The sequence below is a fragment of the Canis aureus genome, chromosome 8 (assembly GCF_053574225.1).
Source record: "Canis aureus isolate CA01 chromosome 8, VMU_Caureus_v.1.0, whole genome shotgun sequence".
NCBI classification, from domain to species: Eukaryota; Metazoa; Chordata; class Mammalia; order Carnivora; family Canidae; genus Canis; species Canis aureus.
In genome coordinates this window covers 70,027,649-70,054,737 of record NC_135618.1, presented here as the reverse complement: position 1 = coordinate 70,054,737, position 27,089 = coordinate 70,027,649, and the positions used below count along the sequence as shown (strand labels likewise).

The 27,089-nt window shown below is 45.4% G+C and overlaps 1 protein-coding gene across 13 annotated transcripts in view; it reads right to left on the bottom strand.

Annotated features, from left to right (window-relative positions):
- The window catches only part of CUX1 (cut like homeobox 1), a 364,330-nt gene that overhangs the window by 188,940 nt on the left and 148,301 nt on the right, over window positions 1-27,089 (bottom strand). For all 13 annotated transcript variants that reach the window (XM_077908111.1, XM_077908104.1, XM_077908115.1 and 10 more), the window contains one exon: window positions 9,722-9,769. In XM_077908111.1, coding sequence (XP_077764237.1) covers window positions 9,722-9,769 — 48 coding nt within the window. The remainder of the gene's footprint in view (window positions 1-9,721; window positions 9,770-27,089) is intronic.

The window sequence follows — 27,089 nt, the reverse complement described above, 5'->3', positions numbered from 1 at the left end:
AGCAGAAAGAAGCCAGGGAGCTGCCCAAGGTCACAGGAGAGTGAGCAGCAGCGCCTAGGCTGGCTCCCAGGTCCTTTTAACTCCTTGCGACATGTTCTTTGGAGTTAAGTCCTTGGACATTCTGGCTTTATTTAGATGTGGCCTTTAGATCTGAGCACTTAAATATGTTATAGCACAACAGATCCTGGCTCCCGGACATCCTTTAAGCTTTCAGCTCTTTTAGCAAATTCACAGAGTATTTACTCACCATTAATCAATTTCATCTATTGGTTGATTAACATCTGTCAAATGGCCCTGCAAGTATACACGGGGCCTTTGAGTGCTCTGGCCTGCCTTCCTCCCTCACCTGCAGTGCTGCCCCTGGCCCAGCCTGCTCTGCCTGGTGCTCCTTCTGCAGCCCTGAGCTTGTCGGGTTTTCCTCCTCTTGGGTCTTACTCTCTATACCACCTCCAGGAAAAGGCCTCCCAGATGACAACAGTCTCGGAAGAAGTCATTCTGCTCCACCTGCTCTTGCACTTTCTCGACTTAATTCCTTCCCAGTACATTTCACCATCTGATGCTACTCCTTATCTTTATTACATTTCCCTTCACTGGGACCTAGGCTTCAAGGGAGCAGGGATTTTGCTGACTGTGGCCAGGGGTATATCCTTGGCTCTTATTTGGCCCAGAGCTGTACACAGTCAGAGGCTTTCACTGAATGAAGAATAAATAGGTAGCAGAGAGTAAAACCCAGCACATGGCGTTTCACGTGGCCTGGCCATGGCTCTGAGTATTGCTGGTGTGTGGACCTTCAGTACAGAGCATGTTCCAAATGATGATTTGGTCCCTCATGTGGGCCAGGCAGCAGGTGGTACCGGCATGAAGCTGTCTGAAGTTAACCAGGGCCCCACTCCGGCGGGGAGTGCAAATCTGGTTGTAGCAAAGTGTGTGCACACAGTTATGGATATTTACACACACAGGTGACCAGGCAGGGAGTGCAGCATCCACACAGGAAGGGCTGGCCAGAAGAGCAAGGCAGCCTAAGGAACATTTGCAAAGTGCTTTGCACAAGTTGAACATCCACTGTCCTTATCATGGTTGGGGGGTGGTGACTAAGATGATGGAGGGTGAAGGCATCACTTCCCCATTTCCCATGCAGTCCTCAAGCACACCAACATGGGTCCCAGTCCTGCCAGGATCACCCATGTGACTCTGGGCAGCTACTTCCCTCTCTGGGCATAGCCTCCTCTTCTGTAAAATAAGGATATGCTTCCCTCCATCCATCCGAGGGACTCCTACCGCATGTCACTAGGGCCAGGTGGTATGTATACAGAGGCCATACAGATAATAGAAAGTCTGGAGAGTGGATGGACACAAACAAACCCACAAAGACAAGGAGAAAAGCCCTCTGGACAAAAGGACAAGTTCTCTGCAAGAGAACTAGTAAGAGGGCCTTGGTTTGGACTGGCAGTCAGAGAAGACCTCTTGAGGGCATGACACCTAAAGCAAGCACCAAGAAGGCAGAAGGGGAGGGCTGGGCAGGAGGTAGGCTGTGGCCAGGCCGGGCACCCTGAAGGCTGAGGTCAGGGTTTCATGTCCACCTCAAGGGCATGGGAGACATTAGAGGACAGCATGCAGGAAGTGATGTGCTCCCAATCCTGGCTGATGCACAGAGCCGAGGCATGGAGGCAGTGGGGGTGTGTGGGGGGGTAGGGGGGTATGGGCAGGTGCTGGAGCAGAGACCGGGCAGAGAACTACTCACTGCAGTGGCCTCCGTGACACATGACAGCTTTGGACAGGCTGTGGGTGGCAGGGATGGAAAGATGCGGGCAGATGAGGGTACTGGGAGGAAGGATGGAGGAGAGCAGGGTGGATGGGAGGGAGAAGGTATCCTAGATTTCTGGCTGAGGCCACTGAGCAGATGGCAGGGCCATTCCTGAGGAGGGAGAGGAGAGGGCAGTAGAGTCTGGCAGGTGCAGGGGCTGGACATGGGAGTGCCGTGGGCTAAGGGTCCTTTCCTGTGGACTGCCTGAGTGGAAATATGGAAGGGGCAGCCTCACAAAGTAGAAGAGCAGGTTAGAGACAGCCATCTGAGTCTTCAGCAGATGGGGCCCGGGAGATCATATGGTACAGAACACTGCCACGGACTGCCCAAGACTGAAAATCAATAGCCAGAGAAGTGGATGGAAAACCCGGAGGGCATACCATCATGGGATTTGGAAGAAGGCACAGTCAGGCAGGCTGAATGTCCCTGATTCGAGTGAGCCAATGACGACAAGGGTCAAGAGAGAGGGGACAGATGCCAGACTTGGTCAGGCTGAAGAGTGATGGGCACACAGGAGAGTGAAGCTGGCTCTCTGGAGAAGCCTGGCCCAGAGGGCTACGATGCCCATTCACTTGCCCATTCACTACGATGTACTTGCCCATTCACTACGATGGAACATCTTAGTGCTTACAGAGCGCAGGTGAGCAAACTGCAGAGCCAGGACAGGGGGTCCTGCAGGGCTGTGGTTCCTCGGGAGGCAAGAGGGGAAGGCTCCAGAGCACATGTGGCGGGTGCTGCTTCCCAGTGTTATGAGGACGGGGCGAGGTTATGTTTGGAAAGCACCCAGGGCAGCACTTGGGATTTGCTCAGTGTCCCTCAAATGCCATTTTGGACACTGCCACAAATGTGCCTTCCCCTTCTGCCTGCCTGAGCCCCTGGCCTCACCCAAAGCATCCACTTACTTGGAGATGAAAATTACCACCCGTGAAATGCAGAGAGAAGGGAGAATATTTAGCTTCTCACACGCAAAAATACAATTAAGGAGTTACTGCCTTTCTTTTTGAAAAAAGTAGTTCATGCTGACAAAAGAGTAAACGTAAAGTATAAATAAAAAAATGAGCACCTGCGAGTAAGGACGCTGCCATGACTTTGGAAGCCTCCCTTGGGCCTCGCTATGATAACCTTTATTCTCAATTTCCTACTTATCCTTTTCTTTATGGTTTTATTTCATAATAAAAATATATACACATACCCCTAAACAACGTCAGTGCAGTAGTGCCCGTTTTCACGTGTCGTTCATTTTCTCCTGCTATACTGCTCTTTGCCAATTCTTCCTGCTGCTGATGGAAAGTGGGCTATTTCCGTTTGTTTACAAATTTCTAACACTGCTGCACTTGTTTCCTGGGGCCCTTGTTTCAACTTATTTAGAATTTATGCTTAGGAGTGGAAGTGCGGTGTCAAGGTATATAGGCTTCTGTAGCTTTAGGATCTGATGCCAGACTGGTTTTCACAACAGTTTACACAATTTACACTCCTATCTTGGGTTTTGGATTTTGGCCAACCTGGCAGAGACGAGTAAGTGGTGTTTGAATTATTTTAATTTGCATTTCCCGAATTATGAGGTTGGGCATCATAACCTTTCGATTTTCTCCTCCAAGGATGCTGTTTGTGGCTTTTGGCCATTTTCCTATTGGGATGCTTTTTTCCTACAAATAGGTAAAAGTCTTTAATATTTTCTTAATGCTAATCCTTTGTTAATCATGTTGTCTGGCAACTGTCTCCTGATTTGTGACATGCGGCCAGGGATCCCCCTTCACATCGGAGATATTTGGTCTTTATTATGAGCAAGATTCAGAGAAGCCTGGATCATTATCCAACAGGTAATGTAAAATGTCTTGAGAAAGGTGGAGCCTCTTCCTAGTTGAGACACAGGTGAAACGGAGTGAGCAGTGCCCTTGGCTTACTGTGCCACCTTCTGTAGGTGGTCTTTCCGTAATTGATAAATAAGTAAATAAAGCTTTTACTTGAAAATTTTAATGTAGTTAAATGTAACAATTTCTTCCTTTATGGTTTCTAGGAAATCCTACCCAACCCAAAGTCATCACATTCTATATTTTCTTCCACAAGGTTGAACGTTTTGCTTTACATCTTCACTTATAAGTTGTGTTTGTGTCTGGTGTGAGGTATGGATCCAATCTCCCTTAATTCCACAGGATAACCAACTGTTGGAGGGCCATTTACTGAAAAAAATCCCCGCTTTCCTCACTGATCCATAGTCCCATCTTTGCAACACTCGTGGCTTCTATATACGCACGTCAGTTCCTGATTTCTCTATTAGGTCCCATCACTGTATTTATCTATCCCTGCTCCCATCACTGCAACTTTTGTCATCTGGCAGGACAAACCCTCCACTATGTTCTTGTGTAATGCTACCTTCACCATCACTGACCACTTGCTTTCGCTTGTCACTTCTAGAATCAGTTTTTCATGTTTTGTGAAAAATTGCTGGATTTTGGATCAGAAATTACAATGACTCCCTCTGATCAATTTGGGGAAAATTGATTATTGTTAATAATAGCAGGAACTTCTACCCCTGAATATCTTCTGTCCCTCTATTTAAGTCCCTCTTAATCTCTTTCAATATAAATGACCCACTTTTTTCCAGAAAGAGTTCCTATTTATTTCTAAGTATCTTTTATTTTTTGTCACTAACTCTAGGTGTATCCTTTTCAGTTTCCTATCGATATAAAAGTATGTAATTACTTCTACATATTGATTCCGTATCTAGCAACTTTGTTAGATAATTGAGGCTCATTTGAAAAATGACAGTTTTGTTCCTTCTCTGATAATACTGGATCTCTTTCTTGTCTTCCATGCTAGCTGAGACTTCCAGTACAATGTCAAGTAAAAGTAGCAATAATACACACTCCTGTCCTGCTCCTGATTTTTAAGAGAATATTTTTGATATCACTGGGTATAATGATTGATATAAGTTTTGGTAAAAACTTTTCCTCAGGTTAAAGACATTCCCCTCTACGTCACATGGCATCTTTTTCTTTCCTTTTTAAAAATCATGTATGGAGGCTGAATTTTATCAAATTCTTTTCCTCTATTAAGATAATTTCTCCCTTTAATCTGCTAAAATTAATATGCAATAAAACATTTTTCTAATGTTAAGCCAAACAGCATTCTTGGGATACACAGAGCTTGATGAATTCCATTTACTAACACCCCTTTAAGGACTTCTGCAAATCTATTCACAAATAGGACTGACTTCGAATTTTCTTTTCTTATGCTATTCTTGTCTGGTTTTGGTATCAAGGTTACACTAGCTTCGCAAAAGGAGGTAGGAGGTGTTCTTTTTCAATTTTCTCAAGGAGTCTGCAAAAGAGTAATGCTTGTCTGTTTCATGAATGATTGACAGGACTCTCCCCAAAACCATCCTAACAAACATTTCTGTAATAGTTTCAAAACTACACAGAGTTTCTACTTCTTCTTCTTTTTTTTTTTTTTTTAATTTTTTTTTTTTTTTAATTTATGATAGTCACACACAGAGATAGAGTGGCAGAGACATAGGCAGAGGGAGAAGCAGGCTCCATGCACCGGGAGCCCGACGTGGGATTCGATCCCGGGTCTCCAGGATCGCGCCCAGGGCCAAAGGCAGGCGCTAAACCGCTGCGCCACCCAGGGATCCCTACTTCTTCTTTAATCAGCTCTGATGCATTATAGAATTTCAGAAATGTATCCATGTTGTCTAGCTTTTAAAATCTGTTGGCATGAAATTGATTGAAATATTTACTTACTATCTTTTTAATCTCTGCTGTGGCTGAGAAATTTACCCTCTTTCCATTACTAACCTTTTCTTTCCTGATTAGGAAGATGGTAGTCTCTATAAAGAATCAATTTCTGGCTGTTTCTCTTTTGGGTCTCCCTCTCTCTTTTTAAAATTCTTATATATTTTTATTATTATTTATTATTTCCTTTTTCCTATTCCCTTTGAGTTTATTCTGTTGTACTTCTCTAACTTTTTAAGATGGATGTTAAGCTCATAGGTTTTGGGTCTTTCATTTTCTCCTTGAATTAAGCATCCAAGTTATTTCTTAGGAGAATTCTCCTCTCTGAGAACACTTGGCTTAAGCATCCAACTCTCTTACAGCCAAGAGGAGGAGGGCCCAAGCCAACTCCTTCCCCTCCTTCAACCTTTTATACCAGGACCCTTATCAGGGAGAGAAGCAAGAGAGGCGGAGACAATTTCCAAGACTCAGCATGTTCTCAGAGAGTGTAGGTGTCACTTCACTTACGGGACTAAAATAATTCTTAAATTGGATTGACCTTTTAGGTGATACCCTTCCCTGCACTGAACAGTGGGCTGGGTTTATGAAATAGGCAAATGTAGGTATGGTAATCAATCACTTAATCAAATTTCACTGTGAGCTAAATTTGATGATTTTGCTATAATGACTCTGAGTGATCGCTACCATTATAGTATTCCCTACTGTTTAATCAAGGACAACAAATGCAATTATTCACCAGTTTCTTTTAAGGCTATTTCCCGAGCAGACTTTCTGGTGTCCCTTTCTCCTTATTAATACAACACAATCAGAAAAACGGGTGGAGGCAAAATGTTTTTAAAACCACCTCCGGAGGCACTTCACTCTTCAATCATTTATTCTCTAGCCATTTTTGAGAGCCTTAAAACTTTTTAGTTCCTGCTGTGGCCGGGGCTGGGAATCAGTGGCCAATAAGACATGGCACAGTGGCTGCTTTCACACATTTTATAGACTACAGGAGAAGACAGACAAAGGGATAGGTGGGTCTTAAGGCACAATGACAAATCTGATGACACACAGTAGGTACAATGGGAGTGCCCTGTGGAGGGGACCTGGCCTATCATTTGGGGCTCAGGGAAGCCTTTCCTTGAGGAAGTGGCGTCAAAGCTGAAGGGAGCCAGGCAAAGAAGCGATTCAGCCCGTGCCAAGGCCTGGAGGCTGGTGAGGATGCCCAATGCACTGGGGCCTGGCAGAAATTCAGAATGGCGTGTATCCAGTGATAGGCAGTAAGGAGTAAAAGGAGTCTCAAAAGGAAAGCACTTGCCCAGTCACGCGAGTCTCAGCAGCCCCAGGCAGGAAGGTGTCTGGATTTACTCTGAGAACCACAAGAAAACCCTGGCGGGCATGAGCGGTACCCTGAGCAGGCTGTTTCCCATGATGGTACAACACACTATGAATATACCCTCTCACAGGAACTCTGAAGTCCTATGTGAATTTTTTGCTGCCTGAAAACTTTATCTTACTCTTTGTTGTGTTGTTTTTTTTTTTTTTTTTCTTTTGAGGATCTCAAATGGCAAGGCAATCTCTACCAATTCTAAGGCAAAGAACATGTTTCCACAACACCATACATTGTTCTGGGGCGGGGGCGGGGTGGGGTGGGGACTCAAGCACTTTGGGATAAACTCAAAGAAGTATCCAATAAATACAACTTCATTCAGCAGCTGCTAACGAAGGATACAAGAGTAATCCTCTGATTAGAGACGAGGCTTTTTAGAAAAACAAGCTTACTGGATCCTGCCCCATCGAAGCAGCAAGATACCCAGGCTTCTGGCCTTACTCATCAGAAAATCGACCCTGCACACATGGTCTCCGTCTGTGGCTGCCCTCTGCTATGAAAGTTCTCTCTTCAGAAATAAGTAGGAGTTAGTTCTTTCTACTCCAATTAGCATACTAGAAAGCACAAATTATTTAATATAAACATAGCAATTAGCAATGGTAAATATTAGTGGTGCTATAAAAATATTTATTTTTCAAATAGCCTTTAAAAAAAAAGGCAAGTAAGAAATCTGGATGTCTCTCATGCATTTCAGATTTAATATATCTGGAAGCACATCCACTACCCCATTCAGAATGTTGGGTAATCTCTACTGTAAGTGGGTTAAATTCTTAAAAGAGCACGTGAAGACAATGTTTTATATTAAAGGAGAAATATGTGGGGGGTGAGGGAGAAGTGCGTGGGTGGATATATATATAAATATATATACGCCCATCCCTGATGTACAACACATGCACTTGACTGACCCCAGTTCAGGGGCAGGGCAGTTATAAAAGACACTTTGGGAGATTGACTTTGAACCACATATTAGATACCATGGAATGAGTGTTGCTTTCCTCAGTGTGATACTCGGGGTTTTGTAGTAGTATCAGGGAATAGCCTTACTTACTTACTTGTATGTGTTTAGGGTATAGAACCCAGCTCTCTGTAACTTACTTTCAAATGCTGAGCAAAAGTGGCAAAATACTAGTGAGCCATGAGTCTAGGTAAAGGGTGTACACATGTTCGTTATACTCGTTCTTTCTCTGCACCTTTATGCAGATTTGAAATTTTTCAAAAAGAAACAAAAACAAGTCAACAACCCAAACCAGCACACTGAGCTATTTCTGTGGCAGAAATACTAAGCCACTGGGCCTCACAAAAGCTGCTGAACAGGTCAAAGAAGAAATCGGATCAATGAGGGCAGGTGTAAGGTGACAGCCTAGCTCAGAAAACAAGAATTTGGAGATGCATTTGTGAGGCAAGGCAATTCATGTCCTTCCAGGCCCAGGACAGTGATACTCCCCAAGCCTCACACAGCAGAGCACAGGAGGGTTTCCTGCAGCAGGAGGTGGTAAACAGAGGAGCCTTCTGTGTCATCCCTCCCGAAACTTGCAGTGGCGCCAGCAGTCCCTGCTGCCTCCCGCACGGCTCCCTCGCCCTCTGCTGTCACCTGCACACTAAAGAATTTGCCAGGGATGCCTGGGTGGCTCAGCGGTTGAGCGCCTGCCTTTGGCCCAGGGTGGGATCCTGGAGTCCCAGGATCGAGTCCCATATCGGGCTCCCGGCATGGAGCCTGCTTCTCTCTCCGCCTGTGTCTCTGCCTCTCTCTCTCTCTCTCTCTGTGTCTCTCATGAATAAGTAAATAAAATCTTTAAAAACAGGAAAAAAAAAAAAAAAGAATTTGCCAGAGGGCAGCCCCAACCCCTGCGTCTGGGATTCTGGGCCCAGGATCCCAGCCTGTGTCCAAGGAGGCAACTGGCATGGCCCACTGCCTGCCATTCCTGAACCTGCCATCTCACTTCCCCAAATCTAGCCCCTTCCCCATGTTACCTGGGCATTAGGAAGTTGCAAGAAAATATAATTCCCAAGATGCACTCAATTTGGGTTCTTTTGAGGGCTTCAAAAAAGTCTTGTTCCCACTCCTTGGGATTATTACCATTGCCATCATTTTAGTAAGAGAAGGTAAGAACCAGGAACAGGTAATTCCACAATAGTAAAAACATTTCTGGTTTTCTAAAATTCACCGAGTCTCCACAAGGGGCTGAGAAGGCATTGGAGTGTCTCCCATCTCAACAGCTCACATCTCCGAGGGCTGCCCACCATCGTACCAGATGGCGCAGTTCTTCTCTGGAAGGATGCAGGAGAAGCTGTTCCTTATACTGAGCCCAAACTTACTCCTTGTGGCTACCAGTTGTTCTTTGTTTCAAGGCCCAAGCAAGTGAAATCCCTCTCTCCCCAGTAGCTGTGTGTGAAAGCACCAGACTGCCCCACTCCATCCTTCCCACACAGGAGGCCTCCTGGTGGCCACAGCCTCAGGCTAACTCAGGAAACCAGGGCCCAGGGAGGGCCGTGGACTTCTGAAGGCTCTACTGCAGACAAACTCAGCCCACTGTGGGAAGCACAAGCACACAGGCCACTTGGCCCCTGAATCTACCACACCTTCATATATTTCAGATATGGCTTCACTTTCTATACAGGTTTTAATTGAGGACCCAGTGAAAGCATCACACTGGGAAGCGCAAAATCCACATGACACTGAATGAGTGCAGCCGGGAAGGCTCCATCTGGGCAGGCACCTTCTGTCAACGGCATTTATTTAATGAGAATAAAAAGAAAGCGCAATGAGCTATGAAGGTTAGCTCAGGATATAAAATAAATATAAATGCTTACCTCCCCTTGGAAGCTCTTCAGCAGTGGTGCTACCTGCTTGCGTAAATCCTGGAGCAAGAGGGGTGGGTCAGGAAACAGCCATTGGAGAAGGAAAGAGAAGGGAAACATTCGTTAAAGCCTCCTAAAAACAGCTTTGAATTCAGTGATGATTATCATTAGATAAAGCAATCCTGGTACCTCCCCTGTCCGTTTCCTTCATTCATACAACATAAATAATGGCGACTGGAGCTCTGTAATTTAAATGAACTTACTTGGGAATACCACTAGATTCTATTTCTAACCAAGTCTCAGCTATACGCTCCTCATTCTATTTTTTAAAAGATTTTATTAATTTATTAATGAGAGACACATAGAAAGACGCAGAGACACAGGCAGAGGGAGAAGCAGGCTCCTGGCGGGGAGCCCGATGCAGGATTCCATCCCAGGACCCCGGGATCACAACCTGAGCTGAAGGCAGATGCTCAACCACTGAGCCACCCAGGTGCCCCTGAGCTGTTTCTTTTGAGCACTCTTACTCGGGGATACATGTTTTGAATCCATGTCTGATATTGTCAGTGCAAATTTCATCCCAAGCCACCAGTACCTATTTCAAAACAATGAAACACCCCTGGAAGAAAGTCTGTATGATCTCCTTGAGAATATTTTCTTTCAAATGAAGTAAGTGACTAATGTACAACATAGTGGTTATAGTCAATAGTAGTGTATTATACACTTCAAAGCTGTGGAGAGACTAGATCTTAAATGTTCTCAACACAAAAAAGAAATGACAATTATGTCATGTGATAAAGACGTTAGCTGATGCTATTGCAGCCACAATACTGCAATATGGAGACGCACCAACCAGTCCATGGTCTACCTGCAACTTACACAGTGTTAGATGTCAAGTGTATCTCAATGGGGAAAAAATGAAGTAATTGAGAATATGTTCAAATAGCGCAATTTCTCCTTCAGCAGATGCAGTATTTATGGAGCATGATCTACATGCCAGATCAGATTTAGTAAGTCTGGGCCAAGGCTAGCCATATACCTGTTTTTAGGTTCCAAGACCAATGTACCCGCCAACTGACACAGCCTAGTACTGGTAAACATTGGACACAGACCAATCAACCCATAACACAGGAAGGAGGAAAAGAATTATTTCAGCGTAAGAGCCCAGGTGTTATGGGGAGAGCACAGAGAAAGGATAAATTCAGATTAAGGAGGTGAGAAGTAGTTTCACAGAGGAGGCAGCACTTGGGCTGGGAAGTCAAGCAGGATCTTTTCACAGGTCACTTCTCAATATGCCTCCTGTCATGCACACACCACCTCTGAACCACTGAGAAGGGCTGCTGTCAAACACGTGAATGTGGGACACCTGGGTGGCTCAGCTGGTTAAGCACCTGCCCCTGGCTCAGGTCATGATCCCAGGGTGCTGGGATAAAGTCCCACACTGGGCTTCCTGCTCAGTGGGGAGCCTGCTTCTTCCTCTACCTCTGCCTCAACCCTGGCTTGTGCTCTCTCTGTCAAATAAAATCTTTAAAACACACACACACACACACACACACACGAATGCTACTAGCAAATGAAGAGTCTAGGCTTCTGTCCACAGCTCCTGGGTCAGAACCAGGTCCAGAAGATGGAAGATAGAGGGCAGAGTCCTGATTCTGAATTCTGGCCCGGCCGCTCACTATCAATGGGGGCAAGGGATGACACCTCACCTTGGAAAGTTTAGTTTTCCCTCCCCAAAGTGCTCACGGGTAATCGTGTCTTTCCCGAAACAGAGGGATAAAGTACAATGGGGGGGGGGGGGGGTAGCACTGCTTATGGCACAAAGTAAGTACTTAATAATATAAATGACTTGTATTATTATGAGTTAACACCATAGTTACCATTCACGGAAAGGCTTTCTAGCAAACTTAGAGTTCCCCTAAATCCATCTGGGTGCACAGAAGACAGCCTTTTCTGGCACCAGGATTTTTAAGCCTTGCTTGAAGGTGGATGAAGAGGGAACCCACGCATCCCAGAAGGGGTAGGGGTGGGGACGATCCCTTGGCTTCAACCACTCTGGGATGCAATGATTCCCTAAGTAGGCCTGCCTGGCTCTGGGCCTGCTCAGCAACCTGAGGTGAGCCGTCCTCGTCAGCTGTATGTACACAGGGGCACGTGTGACACCTGCTTGCTCTTTTGATAACTCACAATATCCTGTATTCCTTTAGCCAAATACCTAATCCAAGGGTCCTTCCATCCTATGCTCTGAAACCAGCTCACCTGCTTGCTCACCAAGCTGAGCAGTCCTAGGTAGAAGTGAGGTAGAATGGCTTCAGGTGTTTTTACTCCTGCATAGTCTGTGGTTCTCCTCTGGACCAGATCCCTTAACCATTTCGGGTCATGAAACCTTCTGAGAATCTGAAGAAAGCTATTGGTTCTTCCCTCCGGTATGCAACTCTGAGAAAGATTTCACTGTGGTCTTCTCTAAGCCTACCCACGACCCAAGTTAGGACTGCCTGTTCCAGCCTGAGTTGTCCAAATGCAGCCACCAGCTATTTATACTTAAATGTAACTTAATTTATAGTTAAATGTAACTTGATAAACTAAATTTGAAAAAGTCAATTCCTTCATTTTAGAAGCCACCTTTCAAGTACGCAGCAGCCACACGAGGCTGGTGGCCACCATGACAGCACAGATATGGAGCTCCTCTGTCACTACAAAGTGATCTATTAGACGGGGCTGTATTCTAAGCTCTTTGCCAAACACAGCTAACCCACATTGTTTTGTACTGTGGCCTTGTACAAGCATTTGATCAAGAAGTAGTATCATTTCCCTTTTGATTACACATTTTCCTATAGGTCACCTTCCTAAGGGTGATACCATTATTTCCCTGGAGAAGGCAGTATGTTTGTTCTTCTACTGCATCCTTTTCTACGTTCTTACACCACGTTCAATGACAAAAAAACCAAACTCTTTACCAGCCTCTTCCTAAATGGTAGACAGCCCCCAAAGAGGCCCACATCTCGATCCCTGGTACCCAGGGCTCTGTGAGGTTAGGGACACAGCAGATGTAAGTCAGGGACCCTGAGTTGGGAAGATGCACCTGAATGGCCCAAGTGAGCAGGAGGCAGGAAGGAGGGGGAGAGTCCAAGAGGATATGATGGTGGAAGCGGGGATCAGAATGAGGTAAGGGTGGATGCCAAGGAGTGCAGGCGGCCTGAGAAGCAGCAGAAGGCAAGGTAACAATCCCACTTAGAGCTTCTGAGAGAACACAGCTCTGCCAACACCTTATCTCAGCCCAGCAACACCCATTTTGGACTTGTGACCTCCAGGAGTGTCAGACAACAAATTTCTGTTGTTGTTTTGAGCCAGCAAGTCTGTGGAACTGGGGATGAAAAAGGTGAAGAATGAGGGGGAATTACTGCTGGATCCCAACCAAGGTCAATGTTGTAACCATGAGAAATAAGCCACGCTCCTTCATCAGACACCCTCAACCACAGGTAATGACGTGGGAGGTCTATTGCGAACAGCTCGCTGTGTGTTGGGGACAGGGTGACACGGACGGCAGGGTGGCAGTAGAGAGAGCCAAGGACTCTGAGGACTCCAAGGGGGCCAGGCAGGTCCCCCGCTCTCCCACCTGCCCCTGCACCCCTGGGGCAAGGATGAGTGCACTGGGTGGCTCTGGTCACAAACTGCAAAAAGGAGATGATGGATGGAGTCTGTCTATTGTTTGTTTTCCGAAAAGGCTGGCTTTGAGGAAGGCAACTGGTTAATGAGGTACAGCTGGTGCTAGGGTAAGTATCCCAGTGCATAAAGAAGAGCTGGCGGACATTCACAAAATGGTGCCAGCACTGTCCATGGCATGCAAGCCCAGCCACCACAGATGTGCTGTGAATCTTCCTCGCAAGAGGTCACAAACTGGGGCGTGTGGGGGGCTCATCAGGTTAAGCATCTGACTGTTGATTTTGGCTCAGGTCATGATCTCAGGGTCATGAGACCGAGCCCTGCATCAGGGTCTATGCTCAGCATGGAGTCTGCCCGAGATTCTCTCTCTCTTTCTGCCCCTCCCTCTGCTCTCTCTCTCTCAAATAAATAAATCTTAAAAAAAAAAAAAAAAAGAGGCCATAAACCTACATTCATGGAATACATAAAAGGAAGACGTGAACAGTTCTGGGATGGTAATTTCAGCATGATGCTTGTCCAACAACTATCTGTGGGTACCGTGCCTCTCCCAGACCCAGGGCTTGGCCTCAGTCTACCCCAAAGCTCGCCCACCTGGCTCCTGCCCTGCCTCATGAAAACACCAGCTTGGAGAAGTAGAAGAAATGATAAAAGTGTTCCTGTGTTCTATCACTGCACTCTGGGAGGGCAGAAGGCTGAGCCTCCCATAATGACCATAAATAATGTCAACTTATCTACACTGTCCCCTCTCTGACCAACCCACTGTATTTGGACATAGTCACATCTCACGACAGGCTTACTCAAGTAACCTCTTAGATGTATATTTTTAAAACTCTTTTAAAAAATATTTTATCCATTTGAGAAACGGAACAAGAACATGCATGCAGGAGAGGGAAAGGAAGAGGAAGAAGCAGAACCCCCCACTGAGTAGGGAGCTTCACAATGTGGGGTTCAATCCCAGGACCCCAGGATCATGACCTGAGCTAAAGGTAGACATTTAACTGACTGGGGGACCAAACAGCCCCTGAAAGAACCTTTTAGAGATTAAAGCTGGATGTGTGTGTTTGTACTCACACCTATACATAATATTTGAAGTTTTAGAGAAAAAAGGCACTCAATATTCATACCCATACACACACAACTGGTACATATGTCCTTCAAATCACCAGCTAAAAACCCCCCATTCTGGGGCACTTGGGTGGCTCAGTGGTTGAGCGTCTGCCTTTGGCTCAGGTTGTGATTCGGGGGTCCTGGGATTGAATTCCACATCAGGCTCCCTGCAGGGAGCCTGCTTCTCCCTTTATGTCTCTGTCTCTTTCTCTGTGTCTCTCATGAATAAACAAATAAAATCTTTAAAAAATTAAAAAAAAAACATTCCGATGTTATTTTAGGCAGTTTGAGACATTCCTTATCCAAGTCCGCCACCTGCATGTATTATGTGCTTTAGTACTAAACTAAGGAGACAGAGCTGAGGATGCTCACTCCTGACCCCTGGGCCACTCCACCGTCGGTTGGTGAGCACATGACATGATTTACTGTCCTTTGAGAACACGGTGTCCTTTGCTGTCTGCACAGCGCCATGAACTGCAGACACTGCCACCCTGGGCACCACGTGTATCTATGTGCCCTTCTCTGCAATTGTAAACTGAAGAAAGTGGGGTCCAGGCCAGTGAAAAGCATATTGGCATGAGACGATAATTAGGGATTGAATACAAGGACCAAAACACTCAGTAACTTCAGGGTACCCACTTAATTTCACTGTAGGTTTTGCAGTGTGGATTTAAATTCACTTTGATTCAGTCCCATTTATTGAGCAAAAAGCAACAAACATCTTAACACACAGAAAGTGATGTCCTTGAGATTATTAATATCGATGTCTGTTGGCAAAGCCAGAATAGCGCATTTCAACCTTCTCTCCCTTGAGTACATTCCAAATAATAAGCAATGTTTAGAGAGAGATGCTTCTAGGTGAAAAGGATTTTCATTGTTCTCCAAACCATTGATTCACAACTCACTTTTTTAGATCAGAACATTGAATGGTAAAATGCAACTGAATTTTCTGTGTATGATGACTACCAGAGAAAATCATGCTGATTTAGAAGCCAACACCAAAACAAAATCACCATGTGGTGTTCAGATGCACCTGTGAGGTGCAAGCAGAAGATATCCCAAAACATGGTCCCTGGTCCTATACAGTATGCATCTTTGGTTTCTGCCCATTCAGGGCACTTGGGTGGTCTTGGGAAGGCTCTGACCCACTTTGGAGCCTGGTATTCCCAATACCCCCAACATCTCTCCCATTTTGTGGGCTGGACATATCACAGAATCTCATGCCACAGACTTTTACACAGATTTTACAATGTCCCGTTCACTTCTACTCCACGGTAACTCACATGCATTTCTGTGACATTTAAGACTCACAACTGGGGACACCTGGGTGGCTCAGTGGTTGAGCGTCTGCCTTTGGCTCAGGTCATGATGCCGGGGTCCTAGGATCGAGTCCCACATCGGGCTCCTTGCAGGGAGCCTGCTTCTCCCTCTGCCTGTGTCTCTGCTTCTCTCTGTGTGTGGACGGCACTCCCTGGCACTCCCCACAGGTGTCTCATCCCCCCTGGTGGGAGTGGATCCTGTCTTGTCTGGGACAACCCAGGAGCACTGGGCCAGGGTGGGGGGGTTGGGGTGGGGTGGGGAGAAGAGTCAGGGTGGGAACAGTAGAGGGGGTGGGCCAGGTCACCTCTGAAAGGCATTACATAACTGCATGTTCCACACCTACCCAGGGTGAGAAAAGTGAGCTGCAAATGAGTTTACTAACCCCTTATTTCTGCCTTACTACTCAAGCCTCAAAGTGAAACAATTCTGACTTGAAAAGGTTTTAGGTATATATTCAAAGAAAATCACTACATAATATGGCATATTTCATTTCATGTGATATCATCACCTGTAAGATGTATCACTTGTTTATGCCACATTTCTTTTTAAGGAGGATCCAAGCCTAATGTGGGGCTTGAACTCACAACCCCAAGATGAAGAGTCACGTGCTCCACCAATTGAGCCAGCCAGGTGCCCTTATTTTATGCCACATTAAGGAAAGAATGCAGCTTCTTAAACTGGGATGGCACTGATTTTATTCCTCACTCTGCTTCTGAAGATGGTCAAGCGTACGCATTATAATTGATAAAATACAACATGCCAATGACTTGATGTTAAAACATCAACACTGGAGTTGTTTTTGTTTTGAAACGATAGTGGCCTATGTTTTAGGTATTGTGGCTGTTTTTCAAAAGGGTCCTTGTCTCTTAGAGATATATCCTAAGTTCTAGATAAAATATGATTTTTGCTCCAAAATAATATAACAGAGAGGGGTCATGAGTGAGAAGAAGGAAGGAAGGAAGGAAGGAAGGAAGGAAGGAAGGAAGGAAGGAAGGAAGGAAGGAAGGAAGGAAGGAATGTGTTGGCGGCCTGATGGCTGCCACAGATGGACAGCGTGACCCGCAGGGGTTCGCTTTACTCGTCACCCCTATCTTGTGTATGTTTAAAATAGAAAATGTTTTTAAAACACTAGATTTCCCTCTGAGACACATGAAGCCTTCAGCTGACTGATCACAGGGAACAGGCAGAAAGAATTAAGAGGTTGGGGTGGGGGGGTGGGGGGTGGAGGAGCATGTCTCTTAAGTTACAAGCTACCAGCTTGTCACCTGTCACCTTCATCAGACTAACCTGGGGATCAAAGGGTCATCTGGTCCCATCTCCTGCCCAAGGCAGGAGACTTACTTGTGGTGTCCTGGCCATGAGGCTTGTCCTCCTGAAGCCACTCTGTCCCTGCTGGGACAGTCATGGTGTTAGAATACACCTCAATGCAGGATCATAGTTTTCCAATACGGGTCTCCCAGAGCCACCACTGAATGCGGGTATTTGGGGGAACAGTTGTCCTGAGCAGACACAAAGAATGTGACTACTAGTAGCTGTTTATGAACAAGTCACTTAAAACAAAAATCCAAGCAGATTCAAGGTGATTCCATTCTCACTGACTCGCTTTGTGATGCGTTTTGACTGAAGGAAGCTGCTCCCCAGATCCATGGGTCAGCTGGGGGAGAACATGAGCAGCTGAGGCTCAGTGCCCCCCTACCCTAGCCTGTCCAGTATTTGGGAACCCTGCTCATGACACTCTGCAGACCCTCCGCTCCACCCCACGTCTTCCCTCTGGACCAAATGCCACTCTATGCTGCCTTCTGAGTCTACAAATCCTCAGGTTCTAGCTGCTAGATATACAGATCATAGAGATACCAGACAGGGGTAACCTGGATGGAGTCATTGCCTTTGCAAATCAAGAAATTCCTCTCTAGAGAGTATTTTCTAAAAGAAAAATGCAAATACATTGATTTCAGAAAGAGTCTGCCATTTATAAATGCATTAACACCCAGTAAATACAACATCAGATTGATATGAATATTGCAGTTTAACAGAACTACTACTTTGCCAAAAAGTGATTATAAATTGGTGGCTTTTTTTTTTCCAACCAAGAGATTCCTCAGACTGAAATGAGAAAAGATCTCTTTTTGACAGCCTAAAGCCAAAAGACTGAAAACTGTTCAAAACCGGGGAGCTCCTGATTCTTTATTCTGAGGTTTCTGGGGTTTGAAAATACCCTGATGATGTCTGCATCATCCTTATTATCAAAGAAGAGCCCATGTGACACACCATAGTTGAAGGCTGGTTTTATTGACTGTGATGTAACAGTCTGCTTTCTTACTGATAAGCCATCTCTTCTACAAATACCATCCATGCACATTGGTCCAGTGTATTTTTTTTTAAGGTCCTGGTGGCACCAATGAAAGAACCCTAATTATGTGGGAAAGAAAAATTGTTCTTGGCACTTATTTCCCTGCATGTCATTTAGATTTAAGGAACTTCTCCCTTATCAGGGTATGCCAGTGCACGGCCCAGGTGTGGAGGCTCAAAGTCCAGACAGTATGACACACAGACTGTTGAGCTCAACTTAAAATATGTAAAGTGAAGTTTTTCTTGCACCATGCTCCTGAAACCTTTGCTTCCTGTCTCATCACCTGAAGATGAATCATGCAGCTACCGATGGAGCACCCTACTTTTGGTTACTTTTATAGATGGACACATACTCCCTCCAGTCTCTGGGATAGAAAAAAAAGTAATGTTAAATGGCATTTAAGCTCAAGTGTTAAATAAAAAATATCCTTCTATACAACAGCAGGCAGTATGTCCTGGCAATTTCTCAAAGATTTTAGTTCACAGATTTGAGAGAATTCCATTAACTTTAATTATTTATTAGCAGTCAATTTAGATTACCATTCTTGACCTATTTTTACAGTGCATGGGCCACCCAGCAATGAAATAAATGAATAGTCCTTTTCTACAATGGCTGATTTTTTGAAATAATAGAAATCAAGTTTAAGGAAGGAATGAAACCCCAAACATGTAATTACCACAATATATAAGCTGCCACGCTGCCTTTGTAGCTGGATAAAATGCACATCTTTGTGAGTTTTTTTGGTTATTAAATGAGATTATCTTGAAAGGGATAAACTCACTCATGCTATAATTTCTTTCCATTTAAATTTCTTTGCTCCATTTAGAACATGTTCTGTATCTTGGCAAAAAAGTCTCTAACACTGATGGATGTGCCTTTAGCACCGTGCCGAATAAAACTGCGTAATGGGAAGGCCTGGCTTTGTAGAGCTACAGAGGTGGGGTGGGCATATGTGAGGCTCAGGTAGAAGGTAAACACCCACGGCCAGCTGCAGGCATCTGAAGGTGGACAGGGTACCCCGAGTCCCTGGGCAAGAGCAAGTGGTCTTCTTTCAGGAGACTCATTTGATGATGAGAAGTGGCAGGTTTTATCAGACTGGCATGCTCAAACCTGGACCTAAGGTGACAAGGGCCGAGGCCAGGGCCCAGATGCAAGACAGAGGCGCTGGTTTGAAGGAAGCAGCTCAGCAGTACAGGAGAGCCTGAGTTCACTAAGCCAGCGATTGTCAGAGTGACGTCTGAGGACTCCTGGCTCCCTGAGACCCTTCCAAAGGTCCACAAGGCCAGACTATTTGTGTCATTTGCCTTCCACAAGCTATATGATGTGTGATGATGCCATCACTCTGACACATGCGTGCTTGTGTATTCTTGTGCTTGAAAAAGGGTCTGTTTTAATCTCTAACACATCACTATTGATAGACACACAGACATGAAAGCTCTCTCGTTCCTCAATTTTAAGACACCAGAATGTTTGAGAAATGGCAGCTGTGAGGTTTCCAGTTCTTAGAGCAGAGAACTTCATCCAGGTGTCAGGATGTCGAGGTGGTCTGATGCCCTGCTGGCATCCCATGAGGCAGCTGGGCCAGCCAGTCACCCCTGGGACAGCCACTGAGCTGTCCCCCAGTGTCTTGTGGAGTCTGCGGGGCTGAGGGCTTGGAAGCGCTGGCTCTCCCAGCCCAGCTGGCATCAGCCCTGCCTGGTGGCACAGGAACTTCCTGCAGGACTTGTAGTGGCCAAGGGAGGGAGCAGCCTCAGGTTCCTCTGACCAGTTCTCTACCCACACCTGATTTGCCTTCGGGTCGCTTCCTGAATAAGTGCTCATGTCTACACCCTTAGTTTATTTCTGAACTTCGAAAGTACTGCTGTGATTTGTTTATGTATCTACATGCCACTGAGTTTTGAGTCTGTCAATGAGAGGTATCACATGTTATGCACCTAATTTATCATAAAACCCTTCGAGCATTTACTTCATGCCACAAATGAGCTAGTCACAGTCCTGCCTTCATGGGGCTCACATCCTATGTGAAGATGAACCAAGTCTAGATTCCTAGGAGGTGGCTAAGAGGCAATGTGCACGTCAAGTCTGCTCCTGGGTCCAATGACAGTGTGAGGCCCGGAAGACACTCCATGAATATTTGCAGACTGAATGAAGGAATAAGGAGATGCTCTTCTCAGACTCAACACCATGTCCACCTTTTATGAGAACTGCCGCAAGGAGACTCATGTGCCAGACAAAGGACCTGCCTCAGAGGTGCCTTTTTACCCTGGGACTCTCTGAAAGGAACCATGAACATGGCTCTGACTTCACCACAACACACACCCACTGTATAATTTACACCAGACTTCAGGCCCTGCTGACATTTAGACGAATGGGCTACTTGTTAGAATGTAGATTCATCTGTCAGTTTAGTGCTTCTACTGCTGGGAATTCATCCATAAGGATGACCAGAGATGCAGGCAGAGATTTATGTACAGGAATGTTTAGCACATCCTGTTAAAAAAAGAGAAAAATTAGAAATAATACGGATGCCGGCAGTAGGGGTTTATTTGTTAAATTTCAGTAAAGCAATATGATGGCTTATCAGGTAGTCAGTAAAAGTATTTTTTTTAAGGACAGTTAATACCATAATAATGCGCCACTGCCACTTATTCACCAAATATTTGTTGGGTGGCTATTACAGGCTGTCGGGCCCTATTATAGGAGCTTCTTAGGTCGTGAGCCAGACCCCTGGATTCCCTGGGCCACCTGCGGTTCCTGTCCAGCAGGTGAGGGAGGCTTGTCAAATCGGCACCCCCTGGAGAACTCTGCCTGTGGATGGTGCAAGGGGAAAGCGCATGGTGCTGGGCGTGTCTAAGGGGCAGAGCTGGCCCTGGACAGCAGAGGGCACTCCTCTGAAAAAGGGTAGCTAGCCCAGATCTGTAAGACTGGCAAGGGCGAAAAAGGGAAAGAGAAGCCACAAACTTTACAGTATGACTCCCTTGTGGGTAAAAATGAATAAATATACACATATATATGCATTGGTATTACGTGGTAAACGAATAGGGTTACAGTTTATTTTTCACTTCTCTGCCTTTAAACACATCGTATCCTCTTCACAGCAAAAACACTCTTTTGAAAACTGAGGATGGGGATCCAGTAATAGTTTAAAGAGTAAGAGGAGTTTTTAAGGTTTGCTGAGCAAAGGGGTCACCCTCTGCCACTCCTCTCTGCAGAATCTCCACAGTGACGTCTACATGGCCAACTAAGCGGCCAGGCATTATCTCCATCCACACACAGTCCACAGAAAATAAATACTGTACCTGCTAACTCATGGCCAAACTACACGTACTTCTCTAAGGAAAAATTATTTTATAAGCACAGTAAATGTTAGCAGGAAACCCACTGGTCTGTCATTAATTTTATTTTTTTTTCATTTATATAAAATACTATGGTTCGGGAAAAAGCGTGCTACAAAACAGGATGTACAGCATGATCTTAATTGTTTAAAATATGTAATATTTATGAACAAAAAGAAATTGGAAAGCTCTAAAAGCAACACGCTAACATTTATATCTAGGATTATGAGGGATTTATTATTATCTTCCTTATACTATATGTAAATTTCTATAATGCACATTCATACTTTTTACGGTCAGAAGACAAAGTCACAGATCTCAGAGAATATCAGGGAGACTTAAAACATCACTGCAAACTGACACTAAAGGGGCAGGGAGGGCCCACAGGCAGATCCCAGATGGGGGATGCTGGAGCTCAGCAGGCAAATCACCAGACAAGGACAGATTTTGCCAACGAGACAGAGAAGATTTAGAACTAAATCTCAAACACAGCCCCCTCTTCCTTGTCCTGGTCTTAGTTTTGTACCCCCACCCACAGGCCTTACTTCAAATTTATTTATCATTTGTGTACACCTAGCTTGTTTAAAATTAAGCACCACAGCCAAGGTATACCACCTTCATCTTAACTTAATAATCAGTGCATATTGTTATTAATATTTACTTGCTTCACAGAGCCACTCAAAGGAATAATTAATAATAAATGATAGGAAAATCTACTTACTTGCAGACACAGAGCACACTGTAAATGCTTTCTCAGATACTCATTTGCACACATGTCAACAGAAGTAGGGGCCTTCGTCTGCAGGGTCCTGCTCCTTAGTAGTGGAACAAGGTACTCAGTGACCTCTGTGCAACCAGAAGTCCCCAAAGACGTGGGATCAAAATAGGGACTTTATGATTCTTACTTATACTTTCTCTTTTGGAAAATACTACAGAGCCAAGGGCATATGAGATGCAGGCCATAATTTCTTAATTTCTAAATGGAATTATTTATACCATGCTTCTGGAAACCAAGTCTAAGAAACACATGTGAGTCAGCAGCCAACAAGGGAATTTAAACCTTAGGAATCTGATTTTATGTCTAAAGGCACTCAGAGGCTTCCCAGTGGATTACCTCAACCAAGCAGTTAAGGAGTAACAAAAGTTTCCAGGGCAAAGAAAGACATCCTGGCGCCCCTCCACTATAGCAACCCTGACAGGTGGCCAACTAGCACCACTAAGCTCCAGGAAGGGGCCCTCAATGTCATCCCCCAAAGGATGTTGTTTTGAGGCACCAAGGATGCACCTCCTTAGTTTCTTACAGTCTTATCCAGCAGGTGCCAGCCCTCAGAGACCCCCAGAAAACCTCAGGGATGAGGTTTATGATGCAGACAAGAACAGGGTGAAAAGGTGAGTTATGCTAAGGCTTCAAGGTCTAAAAGATACTTTGTTCCCTGACTTTTCACTCTTGTTAGCCTGTAGCGCTGCTCAAGGGGTATGTCAGGAAAGGAGTTGGCTTGGTATTGATGTGTATGGCCAACACTGCATTCTAGGCAGGCGTACCATTTCAAAATTAGCCTTTCATGGGAAATCCTGGGTGGGGAAAGGTGGTATACGGGAGAGAGCAAAGGGCATACCAAGTGTTCCTCTGGGCTGTGTCCCCATGTGGTGCCATAAATGTAGCTCCTAAGGCACTTGTACCAGGAACCTACCGTGAAGGCCATATTGCCCCAGTGTTGTGCCAGGACCTGGACGGCAAGACCCAGACACAGCTGGGAAACCCCTGGGCTTAAGGAAACCCGGGCAAAGTTCTCACGTTTAATCCTGTTCCTGGAAATAGAGCCATGATTTTCACCTAACCCTGTAACGGATTAAAGCAAGAGCAAGAAGATTGTGTATGGAAGTAACTCGGTAGAAAAAGCAGAGCCCTGTGTTCCCGATGTGGGAGGCAAGGTGACCAGCCACAGAACATACACCAAGTGTCTGGACCTGGGTCTATAGAAAATTGCTAATGCTTACAGAATCACTCTTCTTTTTGGTAAACCAATGGCTTTAAAACACTTCTGGAATTCCTCTAGCAGTCCTTCTCAGGCCTGTTACCAAATCCTAACTTCTGCACAGTTCTGGAATTTCCTTCTGAATGCACAGCAAGGCTTCTTTGTAGTGCAACAATTCAGGAAAGAGATAGAGCTTAACAAATTCTATATCTTTTGGCCACAGCCGTTGGCCCCACTAGATGAATCATAGAGAAATCCATAAATGTCGAGAGTATTTGCACAGACTTTTCTTTTATTACCTTATATGGCAAATATAGATCTATTTATCTCTAATCAACTCAATGTGAGCTAGAATTTTCCCTACCTTACTGTCTTTCTTAAGAATGTCTCTTGCTCTATGACTTAGCCACACACAGCAACACACCCCAATGACAATACTGACATTCATAACCCTGGGCTGTTTTTTTTTTTTTTTTCCTCTCTCTCTTTTTTGTGGTATGAGAACAGAATGTTTTACATCGGTAAATATTTGAGGTAGGTCAAAATACCTAGCTATTTACATTCTTACTACATCATAGCTGAACAACAAGGGGCTATAAGGATTTCTACAAGAATTTAACCTGAGTGAGTTTTCTTCCTCAAGGAATCGTGTTTCTTATCTCACATTTAGGAATCAGCTAAAGAAGAGTGGTTGGGGCTGATTTTTTTTTTTTAAGTGGGAAATGGAATTGTTTTTTTTTTTTTTTTTTATTTTTTAATTCATGAGAGACACTGAGAGAGAGGCAGAGACACAGACAGGGGGAGAAGCAGGCTCCAGGCGGCGAGCCCAATGTGGGACTCAATTCCAGGACCCTGGGATCATGTCCCAAGCTGAAGGCAGACGCTCAAACCACTGAGCCACCCAGGTGTCCCAGCGGTGATTTTTTTTGACATATTCCTTAAAGAGATAAACATCAAGAATATTTTCAGGCTTCCAAGCATGGACTGTGGGGAAATTCCATGACTGGCTAAGCCAGTCGAAGAAGTCTGGAGAACGACTACTGAGCTCATTGGTTCACTCACTAAATATGCCCCAAGAGTCAAGATAATACAGCCGTGAAGATGAACCCCAGACCTGCCCCACTCCTGAGGACAGAGAAGGGGAGCAAGGTACAAGGGAAGGGGACAACAGAGTCCTCCAGCTTTCAGAGAAAGGGCTTTGGTTGGGGGCAGGCGGGAGTGGGTTCAGTGAAAAAATGGAGGTGGGCACAGGGGAATGAGGGTGGGCACAGGGAAGGCTGTGGGAGGGGACTGTGAGGTCACTGTACCTACCCAGAGGAATGGCCCAGTGGGGTGGTCCCCCAGGCAGGAGGGGGTCTGGATGCTGCTAGAGGCAAGGTGGCAAGGAGCTGGCCTCATGACCCTAGGTTATACTTTTAAGGACAATCAGCCAGACATCCATCTCTCTTCTCTCTTTATTTTCATATTTCCCCTTGTGACAAGAGCAAAGACTTCAGATACAACCTCGAAAAGATGCTGAAGGCCCACAAGAGATCTGAGAAGCTGGCTGTACAGCCTGAGGTTCAAACATTTGGCTATCCGACCTGAAGTTGAGAGGATTCACCTGCCATTCCATCCCATCAGGCGACTCTTTCCTCAAGAGTCAATGGACACCAAAGGGTGTCTCTGTTGGGAATGTCTGCATATTTGGAGGATCATGGGGAGGTATGTTTCTATAAAGGCCATGCAAAATCAACACTATGGTGACCTGTGCTTCAAACTTAATTTGGTGAAACTATTTCTAAGTACGCTTTCTCTGTTGTCTGAAAGTATCTGTAACAAAATATGTATTTTAAATTAGAGGATCACGGCAACTACAAACTGCACTCCCCTCAGCCTCCTGTCCTGGGTGGGTACCGACTCCTCACGGTAGCTCTCTTCCGCAGAGGGAGTTAAAGAAAAACACATCGGAGAGGTTGTCTTAGTCTTCCAAATCTCACAGATATCCTAAGAGAGCAGCAGAGCTTTCTAGAAAGGCATTTCCTGGTGGTCTTAGGGAAGGAGTTTAGGGGAATGACTGGTTTCTGCTAGGGGGAGAGGGTCACAGGATCAGAGTGTGCCCTTCTCCAAATGTTCCCTGCATGCCAAGTGCTAGGCTAGGCAGTGCTGAGATCCATCACCCTCCCGTGATTCTCTCTCTGTAACAAAAGCCCTTATCGGGTTCCCACTACCTGCTAGGAATGCTATGAGAACAGATGGCACCATGGGTATACTATAAAGCGATATATCCAAAGGGGGGGTTCTTCCACCTGAAACATCCTGGTAAGGGGTTGCAGGAATAAAATTCAATAAAAGGATACTGAGTGGGGTACCTGGCTGGTGTCTGCCTTTGGCTCAGGGCATGATCCCGTGGTCCTGGGATCGAGTCGCGCATCGGGCACCCTGCATGGAGCCTACTTCTCCCTTTCCCTGTGTCTCTGCCTCTCTCTCTGTGTGTCTCTCATGAATAAATAAATACAATCTTAAAAAAAAAAAAAAAAAGGTACTGAGCAAGGTAAACTGACTGACTGGCATCTTCTGAAAGAGTCCTCAGGTTAACAGGTCACGGGTGCTTGCACACACGACCCTCCCCAGAGTTCCATCAGTAGCCACCCAAGCCTCTTTGAGACGCTCTTTATCATAGGGACACGCGTGCATAAAGACACACACGCAAACAAGTCAATAAACAAGTTCATCACCTGGTAGCTCATTCCTCTTCCAGGCTTGCTTCCTTGGGTGCGGCCTCATGTATGAGACACTCATGAGACATGTATGAGACACATGTTCTCCAAATATAGATGTGATTCAAGAAATACTCCACATGGTTTAGTAGCTCTGGGAACCTCCCTTTCTTATGTAAGCACATCTGCAAAGTCATCCTTATGGAAAATTTCAAATCCACCTGGATTGGAATGCCAGCTTTGCCGTGTTCTAGCAGTGCGAATTCAGCTGCTTGCTAAGATTTCTCTCTGAACCTCGGATTTTTTCCTGTTGGGTAGGAATGATGCTACTGGTCTTAGAAGAACAATGTCCAACCCACAGCAGGCAGCCAGTAAATATTTTTGAGTGAATTAACGCACTGAGTTCTCAAAGTGGCAGTCACTGGGATGATGGTCGTGATGTTATGCCTTTGTTGAATGTGTCCTACTCAGGGCGTGAAACCTCTCCCATCTTTTACCTGTGTGGTTTGCAAAGTGTTCCTTTGTGGCAAGTGGGTGCTTAGGGAGTCTAACCCGATGGATGGCAAGGCTGTTACTTATCCCCACCGCTGAATCAAGGGCCTGGCATTGACTGGGTGTTCACACCATGCTGCTGACTTTAGGGAAGCCAGTGCCATCTCTGTAAGCCCTTGCTCCTTCAAACTGTTTTCCTACGCCACCCCTAAGGCTGCCCAATGCAGCTCATGGTGTCCTATGCAGGGCTGGGCTGCAAGGATTTTTCCCACACAACAGAAATTTCCCAAGGTGATCTCTGCTAGTCTGTGGCTGGGAAGGTCCAATAATGTCCTGGGTTCCCTCAACTGTTAGCCCCAAACTTGGCACCCAGATGATGTGAGAATGACTTCCTATGCCTTGTCCTGTGGACACCTGGCATTTTTATATCAGGCAAGG